Below are 24,392 nucleotides of genomic sequence, written 5' to 3'. Positions count from 1 at the left end.
GACGACGGGGAGGGGCGGCCACGGGCTCGGGGCGGCGACGGGGCGGGGCGACGGCGGCGGGCTCGGGGCGGCGACGGGGCGGGGCGACGGCGGCGGGCGCGGGGCGACGGCGCGGGGCGACGACGGGCTCGGGGCGGCGACGATGACGACGAACGGCCTGGGGGCGTCGGGGCGAATGGGAGGCGGTTGGCCAAAATTTCACAAGTGTTGGCTTATATAGCCAGAGCAATGGTCCCCGTTCGTGCTACGACCCGGGACTAATGCTCCCTTTAGTCCCGGTTGGTGCGACGAACCGGGACCAAAGGCCAATTTTCAGCAGCCGAAAGGGCGGGAAGCGAAGGCCATTGGTCCCGGTTGGTGGCACCAACCGGGACCAATGGCGTTGTGCTGCCCCGCGCCCAAAAGTTTAGTCCAACATCGCTAGCTGAAGGGCGCCGGCACTGGTTTATAAGCGCTGGTGTGCCCCCCCATTCGAGCTCCTCTCTAATGCAGGCTTTCGGGCCTAAACTTGCTACTGCCTGTGGGCCTATTGGGCCTTCTGCGGGCCTGAATCCTGGCCCATGTAGGGTTTCTAGTCGTATTCAGGCCGTGGAGGCCCAGTAGGAGGCATTTTTTTTGGTTCTTTCTTTTTTATTTCTACATTTTTTTGGTTTTTTATTTTTTTATTTCTACTTACAACTAAATACTTACAGTTTTTTAGTGATTTCTTTTTGCTTTTAGGTCACAAAAATTATAAACTTTCTGTTAGTGCCATTAGTTTTAAATTTTGAATAGTTTAAATTTGAATTTTTAAAAATTTGTGTGAATCACTAGTTTATGAATAACTTTACTATAAAAATAGAATTTTTTTTCTATTTATTTTTTATTTCTACTTACAACTAAATACTTACAGTTTTTTAGTGATTTCTTTTTGCTTTTAGGTCACAAAAATTATAAACTTTCTGTTAGTGCCATTAGTTTTAAATTTTGAATAGTTTAAATTTGAATTTTTAAAAATTTGTGTGAATCACTAGTTTATGAATAACTTTACTATAAAAATAGAATTTTTTTTCTTCTTTGCTATTTATTTTTTATTTATACTTACAATTAAATACTTATAGTTTGATTTTAGGTCACAAAAATTATATTCTTTTTGCTATTGAAGAATATTATAGTTTTATTTTAGTTGATGATAACATAATATTTTAATTGATTGTTTTTATTTTCATAAAAGTTTTGTAGTTCATTCTGTTTGCTATTAATTCATTATTTGAGCTAAATGACTCTGAAATTGGAAAGCATTTCAAAATGAACTCTGAAAAGGTTGAAAGTTGGCATGGTATCATCATTTCACCCACATAGCATGTTCCAAAAAGTAGAGAGGGTTACGACAAAAACTTGATGCACTTCGTGTACAAAATGGACAATCACTTTCGAAGTATCAAAGTTTCGAACCATAAGACATGAAAGCATTTCAAATGAACTCTGAAAAAGTTGAAAGTTGGGATGGTATCATAATTTCACCCACATAGCATGTGCATGTATAAAACGGACAATAGTAGCATGTTCGTCTGTTACAAATTTGGCATGGTATCATCATAATAGTTGCGGGAGAAAGTCTTCACTTTTTCTTCGCTTGTGTCATTTGCTTATTGCGCCGTAACCATGGATAATCTTCATTGTTTATCAGGATGCTTGGGTCAGCCTTGACATTGAAGGGAGGAATTTCATGAAACTTTTCATAATCTTCAGACATGTCTGTCTTGCCGTCCACTCCCAGGATGTCCCTTTTTCCTGAAAGAACTATGTGGCGCTTTGGCTCATCGTATGATGTATTCGCTTCCTTATCTTTTCTTTTTCTCGGTTTGGTAGACATGTTCTTCACATAGATAACCTGTGCCACATCATTGGCTAGGACGAACGGTTCGTCAGTGTACCCAAGATTTTTCAGATCCACTGTTGTCATTCCGTACTGTGGGTCTACCTGTACCCCGCCGCCTAACAGATTGACCCATTTGCACTTAAACAAAGGGACCTTAAAATCAGGTCCGTAGTCAAGTTCCCATATGTCCACTATGTAATCATAATATGTGTCCTTTCCGCTCTCGGTTGCTGCATCAAAGCGGATACCGCTGTTTTGGTTGGTGCTCTTTTGATCTTGGGCGATCGTGTAAAATGTATTCCCATTTATCTCGTATCCTTTGTAAGTCAATACAGTCAAATATGGTCCCCTTGACAACAAGTACAACTCATCACAAACAGTGTTGTCACCTCTGAGACGTGTTTCCAACCAACTGCTGAAAGTCCTGATGTGTTCACATGTAATCCAGTCGTCGCACTGCTCCGGGTGTTTGGAGCGCAGACTGTTCTTGTGTTCATCGACATACGGGGTCACCAAGGTAGAGTTCTGTAGAACTGTGTAGTGTGCTTGAGACCAAGAATATCCGTCCCTGCATATTATTGAGTCTCTTCCAAGAGTGCCTTTTCCAGTCAGTCTCCCCTCATACCGCGATTTAGGGAGACCTATCTTGTTAAGGCCAGGAATGAAGTCAACACAAAACCCGATAACATCCTCTGTTTGATGGCCCATGGAGATGCTTCCTTCTGGCCTAGCGCGGTTACGGACATATTTCTTTAGGACTCCCATGAACCTCTCAAAGGGTAACGTATTGTGTAGAAATACGGGCCCCAGGATGACAATCTCGTCGACTAGATGAACTAGGACGTGTGTCATGATATTGAAGAACGATGGTGGGAACACCAGCTCGAAACTGACAAGACATTGCGCCACATCACTCCTTAGCCTTGGTACGATTTCTGGATCGATCACCTTCTGAGAGATTGCATTGAGGAATGCACATAGCTTCACAATGGCTAACCGGACGTTTTCCGGTAGAAGCCCCCTCAATGCAACCGGAAGCAGTTGCGTCATAATCACGTGGCAGTCATGAGACTTTAGGTTCTGAAACTTTTTCTCTGGCATATTTATTATTCCCTTTATATTCGACGAGAAGCCAGTCATGACCTTCATACTGAGCAGGCATTCAAAGAAGATTTCTTTCTCTTCTTTTGTAAGAGCGTAGCTGGCAGGACCTTTATACTGCTTCGGAGGCATGCCGTCTTTTTCGTGCAAATGTTGCAGGTCCTCTCGTGCCTCAGGTGTATCTTTTGTCTTCCCATACACGCCCAAGAAGCCTAGCAGGTTCACGCAAAGGTTCTTCGTCACGTGCATCACGTCGATTGAGGAGCGGACCTCTAGGTCTTTCCAGTAGGGTAGGTCCCAAAATATAGATTTCTTCTTCCACATGGGTGCGTGTCCCTCAGCGTCATTCGGAACAGCTAGTCCACCGGGACCCTTTCCAAAGATTACGTAGTGTAAATCATTGACCATAGCAAGCACGTGATCACCGGTGCGCATGGCGGGCTTCTTCCGGTGATCTGCCTCGCCTTTGAAATGCTTGCCTTTCTTTCGACATTGATGGTTGGTCGGAAGAAATCGACGATGGCCCAGGTACACATTCTTCCTGCATTTGTCCAGGCATATACTTTCAGTGTCATCTAAACAGTGCGTGCATGCGTGGTATCCTTTGTTTGTCTGTCCTGAAAGGTTACTGAGAGCGGGCCAATCGTTGATGGTCACGAACAGCAATGCCTTAAGGTTAAATTCCTCCTGTCTGTGCTCATCCCACGTACGTACACCATTTCCATTCCACAGCTGTAAAAGTTCTTCAACTAATGGCCTTAGGTACACATCAATTTCGTTGCCGGGTTGCTTAGGACCTTGGATGAGAACTGGCATCATAATGAACTTTCGCTTCATGCACATCCAAGGAGGAAGGTTATACATACATAGAGTCACGGGCCAGGTGCTGTGATTGCTGCTCTGCTCCCCGAAAGGATTAATGCCATCCGCGCTTAAAGCAAACCATACATTCCTTGGGTCCTTTGCAAACTCATCCCAGTACTTTCTCTCGATTTTTCTCCACTGCGACCCGTCAGTGGTGCTCTCAACTTCCCATCTTTCTTTTGGTTCTCACTGTGCCATCGCATCAACTTGGCATGCTCTTCATTTCTGAACAGACGTTTCAACCGTGGTATTATAGGAGCATACCACATCACCTTCGCAGGAACCCTCTTCCTGAGGGGCTCGCCGTCAACATCACCAGGGTCATCTCGTCTGATCTTATACCGCAACGCACCGCATACCGGGCATGTGTTCAGATCCTTGTATGCACCGCGGTAGAGGATGCAGTCATTAGGGCATGCATGTATCTTCTCCACCTCCAATCCTAGAGGGCATACGACCTTCTTTGCTGTGTATGTACTGTCGGGCAATTCGTTATCCTTTGGAAGCTTCTTTTTCAATATTTTCAGTAGCTTTTCAAATTCTTTGTCAGTCACAGCATTCTCTGCCTTCCACTGCAGCAATTCCAGTACGGTACCGAGCTTTGTGTTGCCATCTTCGCAATTGGGGTATAACCCTTTTTTGTGATCCTCTAACATGCGATCGAACTTCAGCTTCTCCTTTTGACTAATGCATTGCGTCCTTGCATCGACAATGACCCGGCGGAGATCATCATCATCGGGCACATCGTCTGATTCCTCTTGATCTTCAGCAGCTTCACCCGTGGCAGCATCATTGGGCACATCGTCTGGTTCCTCTTGATCTTCACCAGCTCCCCCCGTTGCAGCATCACCGTATTCAGGGGGCACATAGTTGTCATCGTACTCTTCTTCTTCGCCGTCTTCCATCATAACCCCTATTTCTCCGTGCCTCGTCCAAACATTATAGTGTGGCATGAAACCCTTGTAAAGCAGGTGGGAGTGAAGGATTTTCCGGTTAGAGTAAGACCTCGTATTCCCACATTCAGTGCATGGACAACACATAAAACCATTCCGCTTGTTTGCCTCAGCCGCATCGAGAAACTCATGCACGCCCTTAATGTACTCGCGGGTGTCTCTGTCACCGTACATCCATTGCCGGTTCATCTGCGTGCATTATATATAATTAAGTGTCCAAATTAATAGAAGTTCATCATCATCGAGAGGAGAAAGCTTAAGTAGTGTGGCTCGGGCATTTCATCGAACACCTCATGTGCATAGGAGGTGAGCTAGAGCACCACAAAGCCCTCTCCCCCTCGGCCAGAAAAAACAGAGCACTGTGCTCTGCTCTTGCGCGAGGGGGTATATATAGGCACCTCATTGGTCCCGGTTGGTGGCATGAACCGAGACTAAAGGGAAGCCTTTGGTCCCGGTTCAAGCCACCAACCGGGACCAATGGTGGTGGGCCAGGAGCGAGGCCCATTGGTCCCGGTTCGTCCCACCAACCGGGACCAAAAGGTCTAGATGAACCGGGACCAATGGCCCACGTGGCCTGGCCGGCCCCCTGGGCTCACGAACCGGGACCAATGCCCACATTGGTCCCGGTTCTAGACTGAACCGGGACTAATGGGCTGAGCCGGCCTGGACCATAGCCCTGTTTTCTACTAGTGTTACACTATTTGGCTCGACGGTGTGAGAGGATCAGGCATTCGGCAGATTTTCTAGCATTTTGGTATTAGTCAAAAAGGGTACTTTTATGCATTTTATAACCCTTGTGGCTATGGAGCTACTTCGATTATTGTCGGATAAAAAGGATTCTAGGTATGGTTTCTAGATCACAGATTCCGTGTTGAAAGCTTTGGGTCGATCATTTATTTTTCTAGTCTTGTATTGTGACCTTAGAGTTGATTTTTAGTGTTGAGCAACAATTTCTCCACATTTTTCGGTACAAAAAAAGTCAAACTCGCTAGATTAAGCTTGGCATATGAGAGGTTCTGAAAATAAGTTTGGTATACCAGATCCAAATTAGGTTACAATAGATAATGGTACGATTTGTATGACACTTGATACAGAAGGAAACGTTTTAATATTTTATTCCTTTTGCGAAAGAGAAGCTTCATAGAATTCTGAAAACAAATATCGTGATCACAGTACACCTGTGATTATTTGCATATATTACAGTAGAGTGTTGCACGCATGCACTGATGCACACGCCTCTAGTGAATCATGCTCACGTTAGACTGGCGAACTAGTGAATCATGCTCTCCCTCGAGAACCTTGCTTACATGACAGAAACTAGTGACTCATGCTCACATGACAGAAACTTATCCCTTGTTTTCTTGGTGAAGATGCCGGCGAGATATCTGCCAACCCCCTCGAGAGAGAGACCGGACGATCGGGCGGCAGTTAGGAAGACGCCATTGCAAATCCACCCTCTGTAAGATGGAGGAAGGAGCTAATGTTCTGTTGGTACGTCGTTGTTAGACGATTGAGTTCCTGTCAACTAGCTTGTAGCAAGCTAACAGGCTGACAGTGCCAGTGAGAGGAAATATACGATATTACCAACAAGTTGGAGTTCTTCTTTGAGGTTGGTAGGTGTGTTGTGGTTGGTAGAGTAGCCGCACAATGAAGGAATTAATTGGATATGTGTGGGGGAAATATTGAAATGCGTCTTGAGATGGACATGCTTCTTCTTCATTTCGACCTTAGAAGAAGCACACCTTTCGTCTGTGGCTTTATTCAAATTTTTCTCTCCGTTTGTAATGTTTGTCCGCCGAACCATGCATGAACCAACAGCGCAAACGCTGTATACCACTTACTGCGAGCAATATATACTACTCGCCCACTGGCGGTCGTGCGCGCCGGCCCATACGCCAGTATTTTGTCAGACGGTGCTTTCACTGGTTTTCTTTCGGTTTTCTGGAATCTGGTTTCATGTGGTTTTCATTTTATTTTATCAGGATTAGGTTTGCTTTTCTAGGTTTTATTTTTCTCATTTTTCTGTATTTTTAATTTCATTTTACTAACCCTTCCATCCAAATTAATTGTTGATTTAGTACGGTCGGAGGGAGTATCATCTTTAATAATGTGTGAGGACATTTACAGTTATATTAAAAAATTTAAAAAGACATGAACACCATTTAAAATTACAAGGATATATTATTTAAAATACATGAACCCGTATTTTCATCACACACTTCTTAAAGTACAACTATAATATTTAAATGCGCGAACACCTGCTAAATTTACATGCATATATTTTTTTAAGTGTGAACCTTATTTAAAATTACATGAATATTTAAAAAAGTGTGAACCTTATTTAAAACTACATGAATATTTTCTAACATGAGTGAACACTTTTTAAAAAATTATGAACAATTTGAAAATGGAAAAAAAAAGACAGGAACACCTTGTAAAATAACGCACATATTATCTAAAATATCCATAAAAACTTATGTTTTATTACATGATTATTTTCAAAATGCAAAACTTTTTTTAAATCACATAAATAATTTTTAAATGTGTGAACACTTGTTACAATTACATGAAATTTAGAAAACATGGCAGAACAATAGTTAAAATTCCATGAGTATTTTCTAACATATGTGAGCACCTGTTAAAATCACATGGGTTTCTTTAATTAGTAAAAACATTAAAAAATCATAAATAACTACCAGCTGTTGACTGAGTGCGAGGAGCAGCTGCAGCAGCGAGGAGGGGTCGCCTTCATCATTGTTTTTTTTCGAGAGCCTTCATCATTGTAGCATGAGGGGAGGGAGTAGTCGCAATGGCGAGGAGTCATCAGTCCTTTCCCCGGCGCTGGCGTGAGGACGTGGTGATCGTTCGTCTGATTGAACGAATGAGATTGTGTCGCGGAAAAATACTACTCCCTTCGATCCAAATTAATTGTTGATTTAGTACGGTGGGAGGGAGTATCGTCTTTAATAATGTGTGAGGACATTTACAGTTATATTAACATTTTTAAAAAGACATGAACACCATTTAAAATTACAAGGATATATTATTTAAAATATATAAACCCTTATTTTGATTACATGAGCATTTTGTAAAAATGTGTGAACACTTCTTAAAGTACAACTATAATTTCTAAATGCGCGAACACCTGTTAAATTTACATGAATATTATTTTTTAAAGTGTGAACCTTATTTAAAATTATACGAATATTTTAATAATAGTGTGAACCTTATATAAAATTACATGAATATCTTCTAACATGAGTGAACACTTTTTAAAAATTTATGAACAACTTGAAAATGAAAAAAATACATGAACACCTTGTAAAATAACGCACATATTATTTAAAAAATCCATAAAAACTTATGTTTTATTACATGATTATTTTCAAAATGTAAAACGTTTTTTAAATCACATAAATAATTTTTAAATGTGTGAACACTTGTTAATATTACATGAAAATTTAGAAAACATGGCAGAACAATAGTTAAAATTCCATGAATATTTTCTAACATATGTGAGTGCCTGTTAAAATTACATGGGTTTCTTTAATTAGTAAAAACATTAAAAAAATCATAAATAACTACTAGCTGTTGACTGAGTGCAAGGAGCAGCTTCAGCAGCGAGGAGGGGTCGCCTTCATCATTGTTTTTTTTAGAGCATTCATCATTGTAGCATGAGGGGAAGGAGTAGTCGCAATGGCGAGGAGTCATCAGCCCTTTCCCCGGCGCTGGCATGAGGATGCGACGACGTGGCGATCGTTCGTCTGATTGAACTAATGAGATTGCGTCGCGCGCTGGTGAAGTTCGTGAGCGAATGTCATCGGTGTGTGGAGATTCACGTGGCGATCAAACTGCCGACGTCGCGCAAGCACCATTACGTCAGCGCGTTAACATTCTTTGTATTATTTTACCTATGGACCGACCGTGGAATAAAGTGGCATTATGTGATGGCAGTTTGCCTTTGGTAGTTGAATTAAAACCAGTAATCAGGGTTTGGCATCGGAGCAAGAGGATGCTCCGGTTCTCTATTTTCTCTAATTTGACACTGCCTTCACAATGTGGTGCGAAAAGCTGGCACTAATAAATTGACATACACTCTGTACTCCTCGCTGCTGCAGGAGGAACTAACAGCAGGCATTGCCGAAATGACTGATCACCACACCACTGCTGCCGATAGTTTTTGCACGACCTTTACACACATATGGAGAAGCTGTGCACACTCAGAATCTCTCTTTTGTTGGAGAGTACAATAGAAATATGTAATGATATGACACTAATTAATTAACACAACTGTAGTGGATAATTACTAACTTGCAGCTCTACCTTGAGGCAGGCATGATAGAGATTCACTCCAGCTTAGAACACGGGGCACACACTGTCCGGTCCAAGGTCTACCCCTTTGGCAGTGGGGCATGAGGCGAGAGGGCAGTGCTCGCCGCCCGTGCCCCACCAGTTGATTGTCCGGTTCTCCATGGTGAGCGTGAAGTAGAGCAGCACCCCCATGAAGGCGGCGCCCGCGTCGAGCCCGGCCGAGAGGATGTAGTTGTACCTCTGCCACCACTTCTTGCGGTACCGGAACACAAAGAAGTTGAAGATGATGCCGTAGAGCAGCCACGAGTTGAAGTTTACGGTCGTCGCTGGCGGCATTAAGGCCGTAGCGCCGGTGAGCACCGGAATGTTGATGAGTAGTATCCACTTGTGAGTGGGGAATGTCCTGTGGAGGATGTACACGATGACAGGGCCTGCCGCGCCAATTAGGAAGAACCAGTTGAGGGCTATGTAGTTGCCATTTGACCCGAAGATGCGATTGGGGCCAACAAGGCCCCAGATGACCGATGCGTCGAAGAAGACACGGTCGTTGGGGCATGTCCATGGGCTGTTTGGTGGGAGCAGTTGGTCCTGGCAGATGTTCTCGACCGAGCCAAGTAGCCACCATCCGACGATGAGGTTGACAGTCCCGGCCACCACTGTACCGACAAACTGCATGCATAAATTACAGGGATGTCAGTAAACTCTATGTTTCTATACATCACTCATTGGCTTTACAAAGGTGAGAAGGAAGATCAATTAATTACCTGAACAATGAACATTGATTTGGGAGGTATCTTCATATAGTGTCCAAGCTTGAAGTCTGCGAGGAAGGAGATTGCCTGCGACATGCTGATGTAGCCGTACACCTTGAAGCAGACGTTGGCGATGGGGTATCCAGGCATTATTAGCCCCATGACGTATTCAGTGATGACATTCAGACCAGGCGTCTGCGCATCAAGTTTCGAAGGCTTTTGTCAGTTTTTTCTTTTGTTGCAGAAATAAAATCATGAGAGTACGTACGTGCAGGAGAAATGAAGAAGAGGCATTAATTAAAATTGTTGAAATAGACTTGCCTGGTTAGTGGTTGCAGAAATGATGCTTACGGGTAGCGTGAAGGTGAAGGCCATGGCACAGGCAAAGAGGAAGCCCCACCATGGGAGCTGAACCTGGTCCTTGAGGAGGGTGCAGAGGATGAGGGACACTATCATCGACAATGCCGTGACAGAGTAGAACCACCACGCTGGTATGTCCTCGTACTTCCTCATTAGCTTTGTGTGGATGTCAGGCTCCTCCTGCTGCGAAGCTCGGAATCGGTGGTAGATCTCCCTGCACAAAATTTGCAGACGTGCACCTTTCAGTTCAGAAACCTCATGTAATCATTCACAGCTGACTACTTGTCTCGGTTTATTAATGTACAGACAGACTAAAAAAGAAGAAGCTTTACTTACTTGCCGTAGAAGAGGCCGACGTGCGTGATGGTTGCGGCGATGGTGGCAAAGTTGAGGCCATAAGAGATTGCAAAAAAGATGCTGAGGTTTATGCGTCCGAGCTTGGAGTACGCCTCCGTGTCAAGCCGGAACTGCTGGTTCACAATGTCGGCGATCTTATAGGGCGACCCATTGGAGGCGAAGAGGTGAGAGGAGAATATGGGGAACGTCTTGGCGTTGTAGAGGTTCATCCCCCAATACGCCGTGGGCATCACCACATACATGAACAAGACGTAGCCGACGAGGACGTTGACGGTGGCGAAGAAGGGCGAGATGAGCGGGCTGAAGAGGAAGGAGGAGACGGCGGTCCAGTCGAGCGTGAAAGCTCCGAGACCCAGGCCCTTCATGCCCGAGCCGAGCTGCTGCGCCGTGACGGACTTGGAGAAGACCCAGCACACCCACGAGATGGAGGTCAGCGACTGGAAGAGGTAGCCCGGCACGAAGGCCCACACAAAGCTGCAGATGAGCACCACCAGGAAGAACTTGGAGCGGGACATCCGCTTTGAGCCCCCGGTAAATTCCTCCTTCTCGTGCAGTGTCCTGGTACATCCAAAGGTGCTGTTAGTGTCATTGCTACGTCGTACAGAGTGGCTTCCAAAATTACATATTGATGCGAAAGGTTGCCATGTAAACAAAGCGATTCACCGATCATCATTCATCAAGAAGTTCTGGAAAAACTGAGCACATACAAAAATAAGTAGAAACATTACATTAGCATGCCATTCTACCTCTACAACACATGTCGAATGTTCTGGGTCTTGCATTGCTTGAACAATTGATGGCCGGTCGATAAGCGGCCTGATGTATTCTGTCGATATGCTTTTTCCATTGAAAAGCTGAGGCTACATTATATCCAGCGGTCTCCTGGTGAGTTGAGCCCAGAACTGCAAGCACCGCACCATGACACCATTTTATCAAGGGCAACCAAACCCTTGGCCACATGGCCCGGCTGTTTACCATGTTCACTAAGCCATCCTTGTATGAAATGAAACACTAGGACCAGAGAATAGTTGGTTAGGTTGCCACTTGGCACGACGATACTAACTGGTCGCCAGGAGACGCAGCGCTCTATTTCAGTGAAAGCAGCAGGGTCGCAGCCATGTGTGAGGATCAGTTTTGAGTTCAATTCTAGACATATAAGCATGCTACATTTCAGTTCAGTTGAGTCCCCTGATTCAGTTTCAGCTCAATCATGCATCAGAGGTAGAGATTACCATGTCCATGTTCAGAGCTGAATGTAGAACCTGGCATCAGCTCCTGCGGTTGCGCGAGACCGCCAGTCGGGGGCTCCCCCTCGGCTTCGCGGCGCAGTCCGGCGGCAGGGGCAGAGGCAGCAGGGACGGGGTGGAGGCGGAGCAGCGAGCAGGCACGGGGAGGGCGACGGGCCGGCGGCGCAGCAGAGGCGGTAGCCGGCGGGGGCGGATGAGAGCTGCTAGGTCGCGTGGGAAGGGCCGAAGGGACCGAGCGCCTGTCGGCTTTGGGCCCTCGTGCCTTGTGCTTAGTGGGCGAGAGTTGGGCTGGATCCCGGGACGAAACTGAAGCCTATGTGTGCGTAAGAGAAACTTCAAGGGCGCCCAGGGCCCAGCTAAAGTCACAGCTTGGTTTAGAGAAGGAAACGAGTGTCATTATCTATATCTATATCTATATCTATACCAATATAAAAAGATTCAAATGGGCAGATCCAAACCGTTCTTATATTATGTGACGGAGGGAGTAAGAGTGTAAGTTTTTTTCGTTTGAAGTTGGAAATCGAGTGTCTTTTTTTAATCATAATTGGAAAACGAATGTCAATGGACATAAGATGGGGCCTTGTCCTGGTAAAAAACAAAACATAAGTTTTTCTTTTCATCTTATCTCTGCTTTTTTTTCCACCAGTTTTTTTCCTAAAACCGTCTCCTGAAGCACCTCCTATTGATGTGTCAATGAGTGTTTACCAAATAAGTTCTCAGCAAATAGAACCTTCTTCTTTTACAGAAACATATTAATATGGGCAGAAACTCACATGTTACCCTGCTAGAATATGAATGCCCCCTGCTGCAATCATCTAGTCATCAGAAAATGTCTCATTTTAGAATAATGAGAATAAATGGCTGCCAGAATGAAGACTTGCAGATCGCGTGAGACCTGGTCTCATAGAATTCTTCTGGTAGTTATTTCTTGGACAATTGAGATGGCCGTGTATACTAAGTTGGGCCAGATTCTCCAATCCGAAGCCAATAATTATGCACCTTGGTGACGACTCGTAATACCATGTGCGCGGCCTATTTCTGGCGCTACCTCTTCTATCCACTTCACCGATCGAGAAACCAGGAAGCAGTGCCATAAAACGTAAAGTTGCAACGCCCTGGTGCTATTTCTACCTAGGCGCCATGTGAGAGGTACACCCACCTCGGGACAAACTCATCGGAGCATCAAGAATTAGATGCCGATGATTTAGAGAAAAGAAAAAAAAAAGGATAACCCCGTCTCTGCATCGAGGGACGCACACAGCCATGGTGAACCAAAGGAAAGGGAGTAGAGTATGGTGGTGCATGCTCACCTGAAGAGCGAGACCTGGACGAGCGTGCTGGGCCACCACATGTGCGCCGGCTCCACCACGTACTTGCGCATCAGCCCCGCCCACCCGTACCCGAGCACCTGCAAATCATCATCCATTTCATTTCATTTCATTCACTTGGACCGTCCAACATGATCCACGTACTAATTGTGCCGATAATGGAGCGGCTAATCATCATCGGAGAGAACAAGGTACGTACTTGGGTGGTGATGATGAGGATCCACGCGGCGAGGAAGGAGATGGAGCGGCGGTAGAAGGCGCGGATGATGTCGACGATCATCACCGAGTAGGCGTTGCCGTTGCCGAAGGCGAAGCCGGCGTTGGCGAAGATGGAGATGAGCACGTGCTCCTTCATGCTGAAGGGGCCCGGGTTGAGGCTCCACTCCCGGCCGCCGACGCGGAACCTGCGGCGGGGCAGCGCGCGGGCCAGGAAGTGGCCCACGGGCAGCGACGCCACCTGCACCGTGATCTGGGTCACCACCAGCGGCTCCGTCCGGTAGGAGAAGAACTGGTTGAGGAAGCTCATGAGCGCGCAGGCCAGCAGCCCGATGGCCCACATCCGGAACGTCCACACCGGCAGCGTCGGGTCGTCGCCGTCGGGCACCGTCAGCCGCACCTCCTCCACCGGGGACGTCTCCCACGCCGCCGGCCCCGTCGACGGCCCCTGCTTCCCGCCCGCCAGCCCGCGCTCGTCCGCCGCCGCCGCCGACGACGACGATATCTCGCTCATTGCGCCCAATGCCTAGCTTGGTCGTGTGTTGTGCTCTGTAGTGCGTCGTGCCGGAGAGGAGCTGAGGGCCGCCGCGCGCGCGTGATTATATGAGCAGAAGCTGGGTAGGGTGACCCTCTCTACGTACACGTAGTGTGTCCAGGTTCTATGGACCTCGATCGTGGCGTCCAGTTTATTTTTGCTGGGCATTTAGGGCGCGTGGTAAGCGGCCAGTTGTGGTTGCATTGCGTGCTATAGGTAAGGTAAGAGTGGTCTCCTAGATGAAAGGAAATAAAGACTGAAATCTGGCTGTCCTACGTATATGTAAGGTGAATCTTGTCAATCTGGAATATACTGCGTGCTGGAGTATCAATCAAGCAATTAGTTCCTAGAAAATCCAAGTGGTGATATCAAAATTCATTGTTTCTCTATAACATGCGGTGCAAAACTTTCGTATCAATGAATGCTGATAGGCTGATATATATATATATGGACGGAGGTCCACTGGCATGCCAATATATGGCGTAACATGGCCGTTGACCCAAAATGAACCTCACATCTAGACGACCCAAAACACTGTGGATGTGTATTGTTCGGGTTCCTCCTTGTAGCGTCGGGTATTGTTCGTGCGTAAGTTGGTGGTTTGGAATGAGTTACTTGATATGCCAAATGATGCACACTACTAGAAGGATTTAGGTGCAATCTCCATCGGGTTATAGGTACGAATGAGCACGCAAATCACATAGTTCTTCTCATCAAAACAGGATTTCTCACCAAGTCACCCTTGTTGTTAATTAGTCCTTGAATCTGAACAAGTTCTAATTCCTGACGGTGGCTTTTCATTTTCTTTTCTTTTCTTAGAAACAGAGCCTTGCTCCTAATTTCATTTGCTGAAACTGATAACACAAATGCAACCCAACCAGTTCACGACCCAGCAAAATTGTACACCAGGTTTTTTGCGGAAGCACAGAGGCTAACGAACACTGGAAGGATATCAAACTATGAAGAGCTATCAACTCAGCACCATAAAAAGGACCAACGCATCACAGCAGAGACATCCTCCCACACCCAGGGAACAAGAACAATTCTGAAGATTAACAACCAACAGCGCAAAACAGAACAGCAGAAGCTAGCCGGACCATCAAACCACGAGGCAACAAGTTGCTCAAGAATTTATCATGAGTCGTCGATGGAACACCTCAGTGGCCATCTCGACCGGCAACCTTGCTCCGCCGCACTGTCATTTTCGAAGTCTTGGTTTCTGAAAATTTGCCCGGAATGGTGAGTACGGAGCAATAACAGAAATCGCACTAGTGGGAACAGCAGGGAAAACTTTCCTAAAGCAGGCATCATTACGAGTTTTGCATGAGTGAAACAACAACTGTTGTCCCATGCTATACTATATGTTGAGATTACAGAAGTTCGGTGCTCTAGTTTAACAGATGGAGATCTTTGTCGAGACCATGATCCGCAGGACAGCTATCATCGGTGTCGATCCATCAGAGACCATCCACGGTGTCAAGGCAAAGATCCAGGATCAACGATGGACGCGCTCTGGCAGATTACGACATCAAAAGGATGCATCGACTCTCCACCTCGTTCTGCACATCCAGAGAATGTTCATCAAGAAGTTGACTGGTGAGACCCTCGTTCTCAAGGTTGAGAGCCCAGATACCATCAGGTTATGGCAAGGATGGTACCCCTGGTGGACAAGCAGCGTCACATCTTTCAAGGAAACTAAACCTGGAATTTTGCTGCACTATATATATCCAGCAAAACTGTACATATGTTTGCCCAGATATACTGCAGTCAGCAGACATGTATACCTGTCTTCCCTGTTATCACTAAAGTCCAGCATCTTTATGTGATAAAACTGATCGTTCAGATTAATACTGTGAAAGTTTTGTGCACCCAGGTGCGACAAGTGGAGGCAGCAACACAAGTTGCAATTTACCTAAGCGCCTACCAGGAAACAGTAGCAGCCTCACTATCAGCATTGGCACAACCGCGCAAGCAGTGGTGTCTCCTTGTGTTGAAGAGACTGCCAAGGGAGAAGGCGAAGGATCCTGTCCGCACTACCCCAACAGCCCAGCTGCCTCCATGCTGTATCAGAACAAGAGAACGGCTGGTCTCCCATAGGTGGGTCAAGAAAAAGAAGCAGCTTATTAGGGAGGTGATGAAATTAAGGATGCACCATTTGCAATCCAGAGAGCAGAATGACGCACATCAGATGTGATGCGGTGTGGTGTGGTGAGAAAGCAACAACAGACTCATTGCCCATAACCATAAGAGAAGGAACTCTGTCTAAGGTGTGGCAGATATACGACATTCAGTTTGTTCCTAACCTAGATTGTTGTTCCTGTATATAAATGGACACAGAGATGAAATTCAGTCCTCCCCCCAACCAGCCATACCACCCCGCCTTCTACCCAGCGGTTGTCCGATCATGCTCAGGACAAGTTTATTTACGAGGATTAAATGCAAACCCTTGTGTTGCTATGCTGCCACCGAAGATAGTATTCTTGGATACCAGAAACTCCAGAATGTAACAGACCTAAACATTACATTTGAGAGATTTGAAATCACTCGCCACAGAACAAGCTTATTGTCGCAAGAAAGTGCTAATGAAACACAAGTTTTATAGCAGTCATGGTGTAATCATCATACGAGACATGCTAAAGACCAACCACAAACCTAGTCATGGAAGCAGCTTCCCGGCCATGAAGCACGCGAACTTATTGCTCCGGGAGTACTCATACGGCACCCCAGCGACCGTGAGCAGCCGCTCGAGGACCTCCTTGGCCTGGTCGGGCTCCGCGGTCTCGCACTCGAGCTCGTAGTTGGTGCCGAAATCAAAGTGCGTCTCGTCGAGCTCCAGCACGAGCCCCTGCCCCTCGCCCTCCCCGAGCTCGTACACGCCGCGGGTGTTCCGGAACCCGCCGAGGCAGACGAACGGCGCTCTGTCCCCGCCGACGCCGTACTCGTCGGAGACGAGCCGGACGATGGGGGAGTCGACGGCGCCGAGGCGGGCGGGGTCGTCGAGGCAGGCGAGGGCGAGGGCCGGGTCGAGGGGCTCCTCGACCTCCTCGACGCGGCTGACGCCGGCGTCGATACGCGCGCGGCGCTTGAGCGCGAGCACGGCGCGGGACGGGGCGCGGTCGTCGGGGCCGTAGAGGCGGACGCGGAGGGCCGCGGTGGCGGCGGCGAGGGGCCGCGCGGGGGCGTCGAAGAAGACGTTGCGCTGGGCGTCGGTGCGGAGCAGGCGCGGCGCGAGGAAGGCGGAGAGGCGCCCGTGCGCGGCCGCGTCCGGGAGCCGGAGCTTGATCTCGACCTCCATGGGGGTGGGGGTGCGGCGGCTAGGGCTGCGGGGGCGGGGGGTGGAGGCCGATGCGCTGGGCCTTGGAGGGCGCGGCGTCGGGCGGCGGGTGGAGGAGGCGGAGGAGCGGGTTGGAGATGGGGTTGGAGGGGCGCGGGGTCGAGAGGGGCGTGGATTCGGCGGCGGACTTGGCGGCGGCGGCGGCGGCCTTGGAGCGGAGGTGCTCCTCGAGCTCGTCGCGGTCGGAGCTGCGGAGGTCGATGCGGGTGGGCTGGCGGCGCAGCATCGACGGATGGATCTGGATGGGGATGGCCCTGTGGGTTTGGGGTGCGGCGAGCGGGCGAGGGTAGCGATCAGGGGAACGATGCGTGGACGCATTGGTGCGGTTGCATATCTATCCGGATCCTCTCCTTTGAGGCGAGCCGTGCGCCGCGCGCGTGACATTCTAGTTTTGCATCCTTATACGTGACAAACACCACACAAATTAGGGTGTGATCCTATACTTTTTTTTCTTACATGAGTGTGATCCCATAGTTATGATCGCAATAAATCCCCTCTATTGTTGGCCCTTCTGCGCCGAACTCGGTCATAAACAATTGCAACATGGGTCATGTTGCGCCCACCCATTGCAACATGGGTCATGTCGTAGACACCTTCAACTTGCCTGACACGAACTTTTGGTCAACTATTTCAGCACGGGCAGTGTTGCAGTCAACATAATCGCATCCAACTTAATCATGGACAGAATCAGGATGAAAAGTTGTAGTTTCAATAGCAAAAAGATCTACATAAAACCTCTGGCCACCCAACACAACACTCCTGATTTCACTTCTAGAGACACTATCTTCATAATATTCGTACAGTATGTCCATTCGAGGGATAAAATGATGCACAATACGCCTTGTTGAACTCCTTTTTGCACTCAAGTACTTGTTCACTTCAAGCATCCCCCTGGTAAAAAGAGGGAAATTGCAAGTAAAGATGGAAGATGTCTGCAAAAAGATAATAATTGATGGCGGCATACCTTCTTTGAGATGGCCTTTGAGAACAATCAAACTCGTCATCCATCCCTTGCTCTATGTATCTCTTAAACAGAGCCTCCGCAATGCCATGGACAGCGACCAACAAAATTCCTAGACACAGACTGGTTAGTTACAATGCAAAATATAATAGGCACCATAGATGTCATGAAGAGGAAAATAGGTTCACCTCTTTCCCCAAAGATATCGCTCTTGTATTCCTTGTTCTAGAGTAGTAGCAAAGGTGAACGGGGATCCTAGTGCAACTCACCATCCAAGAGCAACATTGGTTGTCCTTCTATCAACAGCCTAGTGCACCGACCATCCAAAAGCAAATGCACGCATGTGCTTAGTGCATAGCTGCATGTCTTCACACCAAATCGTTAGTTGAGAAGTGTTCAAAATACCATACCAGGTGAATAGTAAAGCTAGCGTTGATGCCAGCACCATTTACTTCTTTGCCCTGAACATACAACATCCGAACCCATGGGCCCATTCCCGTTGGGCATACAACCACCACACAGATGTTCTTTTGGAAATCATGGCCATGTGATTGCAAATGTCCAAGAAGAAATCCATGAGATAAACAAAGAATATTCTTTGGTTACATGTGAGAGAAGATTTTCTCATAGTTGTCTGCCTGCAAGGCATAAACTGATGGCGGGACTCGACAATTATATCATGCAGTGAATAATAAATACTCCCTCCGTACGTACAGAGGTAGTAGTATGCTCCAGAGAGAGCATACAAGTTAAATTATTTAATTAAACCAACAGGATGCAAGGAAACATCATCCTGATCCTAAGCCTGATCCAAACAAACACTTGAAAAGGAAATCTTAAAATCACGGAGAGAGCTAGTGAGCATGATGCGCACCTGTGCAGAATCTGGGATCAACAGAAGCAGAAGATCACTGCCCGGAAATGTCTCCCGGTGTTCCGTTCTCCTCAGTGAATCTAGCTGCATGTGCTTCCTCAAGAGATTTAGATCCTTTCCTGAGACCAGTCTGGAAGCGAACAGACAATTTATAGACCAACTGACATGATAGTCCAAAGTACATACCAAATGGGACAGAATATCGGCTGTCACATGCTTTTCATATTCCAAGTTGTACAATATCAAATGCCACTTTAAGCAGGAACGAGTGATAAATAGTGCCCAGTGCAAGTTGTAAAACCAAAAAAACAATAAACAATAGTTGTGGTTTTTCACTCAGGGCTGCAAAGCGAAAGCTTCGGAGGTTTTCACTCAACACACGGCAAAAACTCAATCCCATGTCTAAAACTGGACATGCATGATAATAACAAACCTTAACGATGCCGTCAGACTTGGCTTGAACCAAATAATCTTTCAGGTTCTGGACCTTGAAAAAGCACTCCGAAAACTGTGAGCCAGCGCACAAACTTACGGACTTTGAACCCAAGTAGCAGAACATGACAAATATGTGTGAAATTTGTCACCCAATTCGATCACACCGACTGATGTTTACATTCAAGTGGTGTCTCGAGCAGATAGACATTTAAATCTCGAGAGTGAGGGAAGAAACTGTACTGCGAGGGGAACAAAGTGAAGCTGGGATGAACTTGGGAGCCCCATCTGATGACTCCGATCTTCTTGACGCCCTTGAACACCTCGGAAAACAGCGGGAAGAGGTTCCGCTTGCCCCTCACGATGTACTACAGGGTACAACACACACAGAACAAAACGTCAAAACCTAATCATGGGAGGGATAACGAGAGTGATGGTGTGGGAGCGGGGGTGCGTACCTCCTTGTGGCTGACAAGGGAGACCTTCTCCTTGTTGAACATGGCGGTGTCGATGTCGAGCGACGGCATGGGTGGCGCCAACCTTGGCCGAGGCTGCGACCATGGCACCACACGCCCTAGACGGCGAGGGCGCACGTGGGGTGGGATACGGCCGGGGAGAAGGCGACGGAGGAGGATGAGCCTCCTAGGATTTTGGGTTGGTCAAGGGGGTGAGTGTGGGTGTCACTGAGGAGGTGGGCGACGACGGTTGGGAGACGGCGATGGTGTGTGGCTGTTTGAAGGGGTGGAAGAAGAGATGGCGTGCGGTGTTTTTCTATGTGGTGGAATATGTTCAGTCAACTTAAATTACTAAGTGTACATAAGAAAATGGATTTTGTTAAAATTACTCTTTCCGTTCCATAATATAAGAGCGTTTTTCACATCAAAGTCAAAAACATGAATAATATCTGCTATTTGGGTTCCTTTTATGATTCGTCGTCTTATGCGTAGAGCGGAGATAGCTCGTAGTAGAGGCAAACACGCGCCGTTCCCGGAAAGCAACACGCGCGAGTCCAATTCGGATGCTCGTGGGCCCGTGACCCTACATAACATGCCTATAAAATCTTCACCGCGCGGTCTCCTCCCTGTACGCAGCCAAAACTCAGACCTATCTCGACCCCGCTCTCCGACGACCGCCCAGCCGCCGCCCAGGAACCAATCGCCGGCGCGCCGCCCCCTCCATAAGAATCGCTCAAGGTACGCACGCGAGCTTCTAAGCATGTCCCGATCTAAACAGCAACCGATCGCTAGTTCGCTACCGTTCGAAGTACTTGGTTGCTGATTGAAGTGCTTGTTGTTGGACAGATCGATGAAGATCCACGTGAGGTTGCTAAACAACACGGCCCACGATCTCGAGGTCGAGGGCTCGGACACCGTCGGCAGCGTGAAGGCGAAGATCATGGAGAAGGAGGGGGTTCCCCCGCAGCAGCAGCTCCTCTTCTTCGCCGATCAGGGGCTGGAGGATGCCCGGACGCTCGCGGACCATGGCATCGAGGACGGGGCCTCGGTCTGCCTGATCGCCATCAACATGCAGGGTTAAATTTGTTTGATACTCTAGATCGATGAGTGATTTTCAGTTTTTTTGTAGTTTGCTTAGCGTTTTCAGTTTGGTTGCATCGTTGTTGTCCAGCCCAGTATAGATAGTCTTCGTTTACATATGTGCAAATGGTGTATGTTGGGTCAGAGATTTGGTACTACTATATATTATGATCTGAAACTAGCAGGTCACACGTTAATTAGGCAGCCGTGTATATATGCTTGAGGTCTACACTTCTCCTGCAGAGAAGTAATTTGCTCAATATACGCTTAAATTTGTACTGCTTTTTCGATCTGAGCTTAAATATAGTTAATGAATCCTGATCTTTTTACTCTGAGGAATCGGGTATAGCCTTTTTCTTCTGCTTCCTGGCATGTGGCATGTGTGTATTGTTGCCCCAGCAAATCTCTTATTTAGTTCAAGTTCGGAACTCATCCCAACTCTCCAAACTCCACGAATCCAGCTTCTCTCTCCACGTAGAGAAGTCATTCCGTTCGGCAGCATAGCTACGCTTCTCCTCCATCGCTATCATGGGCTGGCAGCGTTGCTGGCCTGCCTAAGCGCCATAACGGGCCGTCTGGAGCCAGCCCAGTTCGGCCAGCTCTATTATGTACGAGAGAGAGAGAGGGAAGCAACTAGTTAACGAGCGCTCCTTTGGGAGCCTCGCAACGATCAGCGCCACTTGGCACGCTCTCAGCCATTCGTCACGTGTCGCGCTCTGGATGCTTCCTTCGGATTTAGTTTTTTTATTTTTCCGCACGCGTTTTCGGCTTTTTAAACGGGTTTTTCGACGTTTTAGTTTTCCCCCAGTCTTTCTTAGCTTTTCGATCAAAAAAATTTGAATTTTTTTTGCATGAAAAAAACATGTTTTCTTTTATTTTCCTTTCGCGAAAGTAACGGTTTTTCTTCCGCGAGAGGCACGGTTGTGCTTTAGCGAGAGTCACGACCGTGCCTTTCAAAAATGAAAAAAAAACGCGTTTTCTGTTATTTTTCTTTCGCGAGAGTCACGGTTTTGCTTCCGCGAGAGGCACGGTTATGCTTTTGCGAGAGTCACGGCCGTGCCTCTCGGAAAAGGGAAAAACAAAATGCGTTTTCTGTTTTTTTTTCTTTCGTGAGAGTCACGGTTTTGCTTCCGCGAGAGGCACGGTTGTGCTTTCGCGAAAGTCACGACCGTGCCTCTAGGAAAGGGAAAAACACACATTTTCTGTTTTTTTGCGAGAGTCACGGTTTTGCTTCGCAGGCACGGTTGTGTGCCTTCTCGAGAGTCACGGCCGTGCCTCTCGGAAACGAAAAAAACACGTTTTTTGTTTTTTTCCCTTCCACGAGAGTCACGGTTTTGCTTTCACGAGAGGCACGGTTGTGATTTCGCGAGAGGCACGGGCGTGCCTCTTTCGGAAAGGGAAAAAAACCATGCTCCCCGTTCGGTTTTTTCACCCGGTTCTTTGGTCCGGTTTTTTCGTGAAAAAAAGTTCGTCAAAACCTATCAACATGGGATCTAGTTTTGAAGATCTCGACGCGAGGAATCCAATGGTGAAAACGGTTCGAGATTTGAACGCACGGTTTAAGAGATAAAATATTTTGAATAAACGGATCTACGAAAAAAGGGAAAACTCTCAGGTTGCGACAAGTGACGGCATGTGCACCACTTGTCGCGACCTGAGAAAGTGAAGTGTTCTTTGCAACGAGTACTCCTTAATTAGTGATTTCGGAGAGAGGGAGCCGCTCCTCTAGCAAATCGTTTTCTGTTTCGAGGGAGAGAATAACAAATCGTTTTCTTCAACGGTGGCAACACCGCTGTAAATACTCTCAACTCTCACTTTTTGCTTTCGTGGAGCTAGGTTTCCCTGGCTTCTACCGTTCGAGACAGATTCACTCCAGGAATTTGAGAAGATGGAAGCTGGAGGAGATCAGAACAGGCCCTAAACTTTCTCGCACTTGAACTACTTCTATGGACATGATTGCCTTATTTATGAAGCGAGACAAAAGCCTATTTCGAGTTAATGAAGCTTGATCTTCCTCTTTTTTTATCTGTGCTTAAAAGGAATCAACACCGTGAAATAGCACTGTATACTCTACTTTTGGACGCAACAAGTTGAAAATTTACAATACTATGCAGTATTTTTCCTGAAAATATCTATCAATTTTTTAGTTACTATATATATTTCAGAAAGTAGCCTAGATCAACAACCGCCAGTGGGCCTCTGACTATATTTTTTTCACTCTTTCAGTCTCGCTCTAACCTTGTCAGATTTTACTAAGACTAAGAACAACTAAAGCAATTATTTGGTGAATTAAACAAAAGCCATTAAAGAGGGTTCATATCAGAGACTTCCTAGGTACACACGATTAAGTAGCATAAATTTTAGTGGTGAATCCGGACTCCCTAAGAACGCCTTTAGCCTTACTCTCTTGTTCTTCAGTGATATTCTAGCGCACTTTAATTCTTGTCAGCATGCTATTGCAATAATTTCACTTACACACTGCTTTAGATTGGGATCTAAAATAATTCATAGGCACATTTAGATAAACCTTTATACCATTTCCTAAGCTTTGTGGGGGGGAGGGGGGGGATTGATACTCTTATTTTGAAAAGGCTATAACTAAGCATTGTGCACTTACAAGACATCGGGATGTGAGATATATGAATTGATAATATACGCTTGAAAGCAGGGATAATTATGAAACATTTTTTTACCCCTCAAAAAAACCCTGGGAATCTTTTTGAAAAACCGCTCACGGTAGCTTTACCGAGTGTTACACACGCCAAATGCATGTATGCTGAGTGTAACACTCGACAAGTCTGCCATGTGGCGCACTATGGTAGCCAGGTAGTATTTGTCGAGCACCTGCCTGCGACACTCGACAAAGGCTACCACATGGAAGGCTTTGGGAGTGTGCCAGCTGGCAAGGAAACCAAGTGTCGGGAACGGTACTAGGCAAACAAAAGGACACACGTCGCTCTCAGGTGAATCAACCTTCGCCGAGTGTCGGGCACTCAACAACGAAGCTCGGCTCTTTTTTGAGTGTCCTGCCGTCGGTACTTTACAAACTTGAATGTCATGTGGAGCTCTCCAATGGATCGGTCTTCACCGAGTATTGTCGGGCCTTAGGTAGTCGACAAATGTTGGTGCAATGTGGCAAATGTCGTTCTGTTTGCTGTTCATCAAGCCACTTTAGTTTACCGAGTCCGCATGTCTAACACTTGACAAAGGCTTTGCCAAGTTCCCCATGATAGGAACCCGACAAAGCCCGCTTCGCCTGAAGGGTGCATGCCAAGCACCTTTTGCCGACCGCAATACTCGGCCCTTCGCCAAGTACACTGGATAGCCGGCAAAGAAACAGATTCCAATAGTGCACATGATATGCAGACTGG

General features: G+C 46.9%; 2 protein-coding genes and 1 pseudogene across 2 annotated transcripts; all 3 read right to left on the bottom strand.

Moving 5' to 3' along the window:
* Positions 1 to 8,849: 8,849 nt before the first annotated feature.
* On the bottom strand, positions 8,850 to 14,621 carry LOC125519906 (oligopeptide transporter 4-like). Its single transcript, XM_048684688.1, has 6 exons — positions 13,334 to 14,621; positions 13,117 to 13,214; positions 10,539 to 11,117; positions 10,164 to 10,416; positions 9,855 to 10,037; positions 8,850 to 9,759 (listed from the first exon to the last, which is right to left on the bottom strand). Exons 1-6 carry the CDS (start codon positions 13,862 to 13,864, stop codon positions 9,136 to 9,138), a joined length of 2,268 nt encoding a protein of 755 aa, XP_048540645.1. The 5' UTR covers positions 13,865 to 14,621; the 3' UTR covers positions 8,850 to 9,135.
* A 470-nt stretch (positions 14,622 to 15,091) lies between these two features.
* LOC125519907 (triphosphate tunnel metalloenzyme 3-like) lies at positions 15,092 to 17,572 on the bottom strand. The gene is made up of 2 exons (XM_048684689.1): positions 16,538 to 17,572; positions 15,092 to 15,444 (listed from the first exon to the last, which is right to left on the bottom strand). The coding sequence occupies exon 1, from the start codon at positions 17,535 to 17,537 to the stop codon at positions 16,542 to 16,544; it is 996 nt and encodes a 331-aa protein (XP_048540646.1). The 5' UTR covers positions 17,538 to 17,572; the 3' UTR covers positions 15,092 to 15,444; positions 16,538 to 16,541.
* A 318-nt stretch (positions 17,573 to 17,890) lies between these two features.
* LOC125518363 lies at positions 17,891 to 20,703 on the bottom strand (annotated as a pseudogene).
* Positions 20,704 to 24,392: the final 3,689 nt, after the last annotated feature.

The sequence above is a fragment of the Triticum urartu genome, chromosome 7 (genome assembly GCF_003073215.2).
Source record: "Triticum urartu cultivar G1812 chromosome 7, Tu2.1, whole genome shotgun sequence".
Taxonomy (NCBI): Eukaryota; Viridiplantae; Streptophyta; class Magnoliopsida; order Poales; family Poaceae; genus Triticum; species Triticum urartu.
The sequence above is the reverse complement of the archived record's forward strand: the minus strand, read 5'-3'. Positions and strand labels throughout refer to the sequence as shown.

What these genes read in the sequence shown, in the direction of transcription:
- LOC125519906 (XM_048684688.1), bottom strand. Translation starts at nt 13,864, where the DNA reads ATGAGCGAGATATCGTCGTCGTCGGCGGCGGCGGCGGACGAGCGCGGG. An exon ending in TTTCTGCAACCACTAACCAG is followed by an intron (nt 10,038 to 10,163) that starts GCAAGTCTATTT and finishes CTTGATGCGCAG; the next exon opens with ACGCCTGGTCTGAATGTCAT. An exon ending in AATCAATGTTCATTGTTCAG is followed by an intron (nt 9,760 to 9,854) that starts GTAATTAATTGA and finishes TTATGCATGCAG; the next exon opens with TTTGTCGGTACAGTGGTGGC.
- LOC125519907 (XM_048684689.1), bottom strand. Translation starts at nt 17,537, where the DNA reads ATGCGTCCACGCATCGTTCCCCTGATCGCTACCCTCGCCCGCTCGCCG.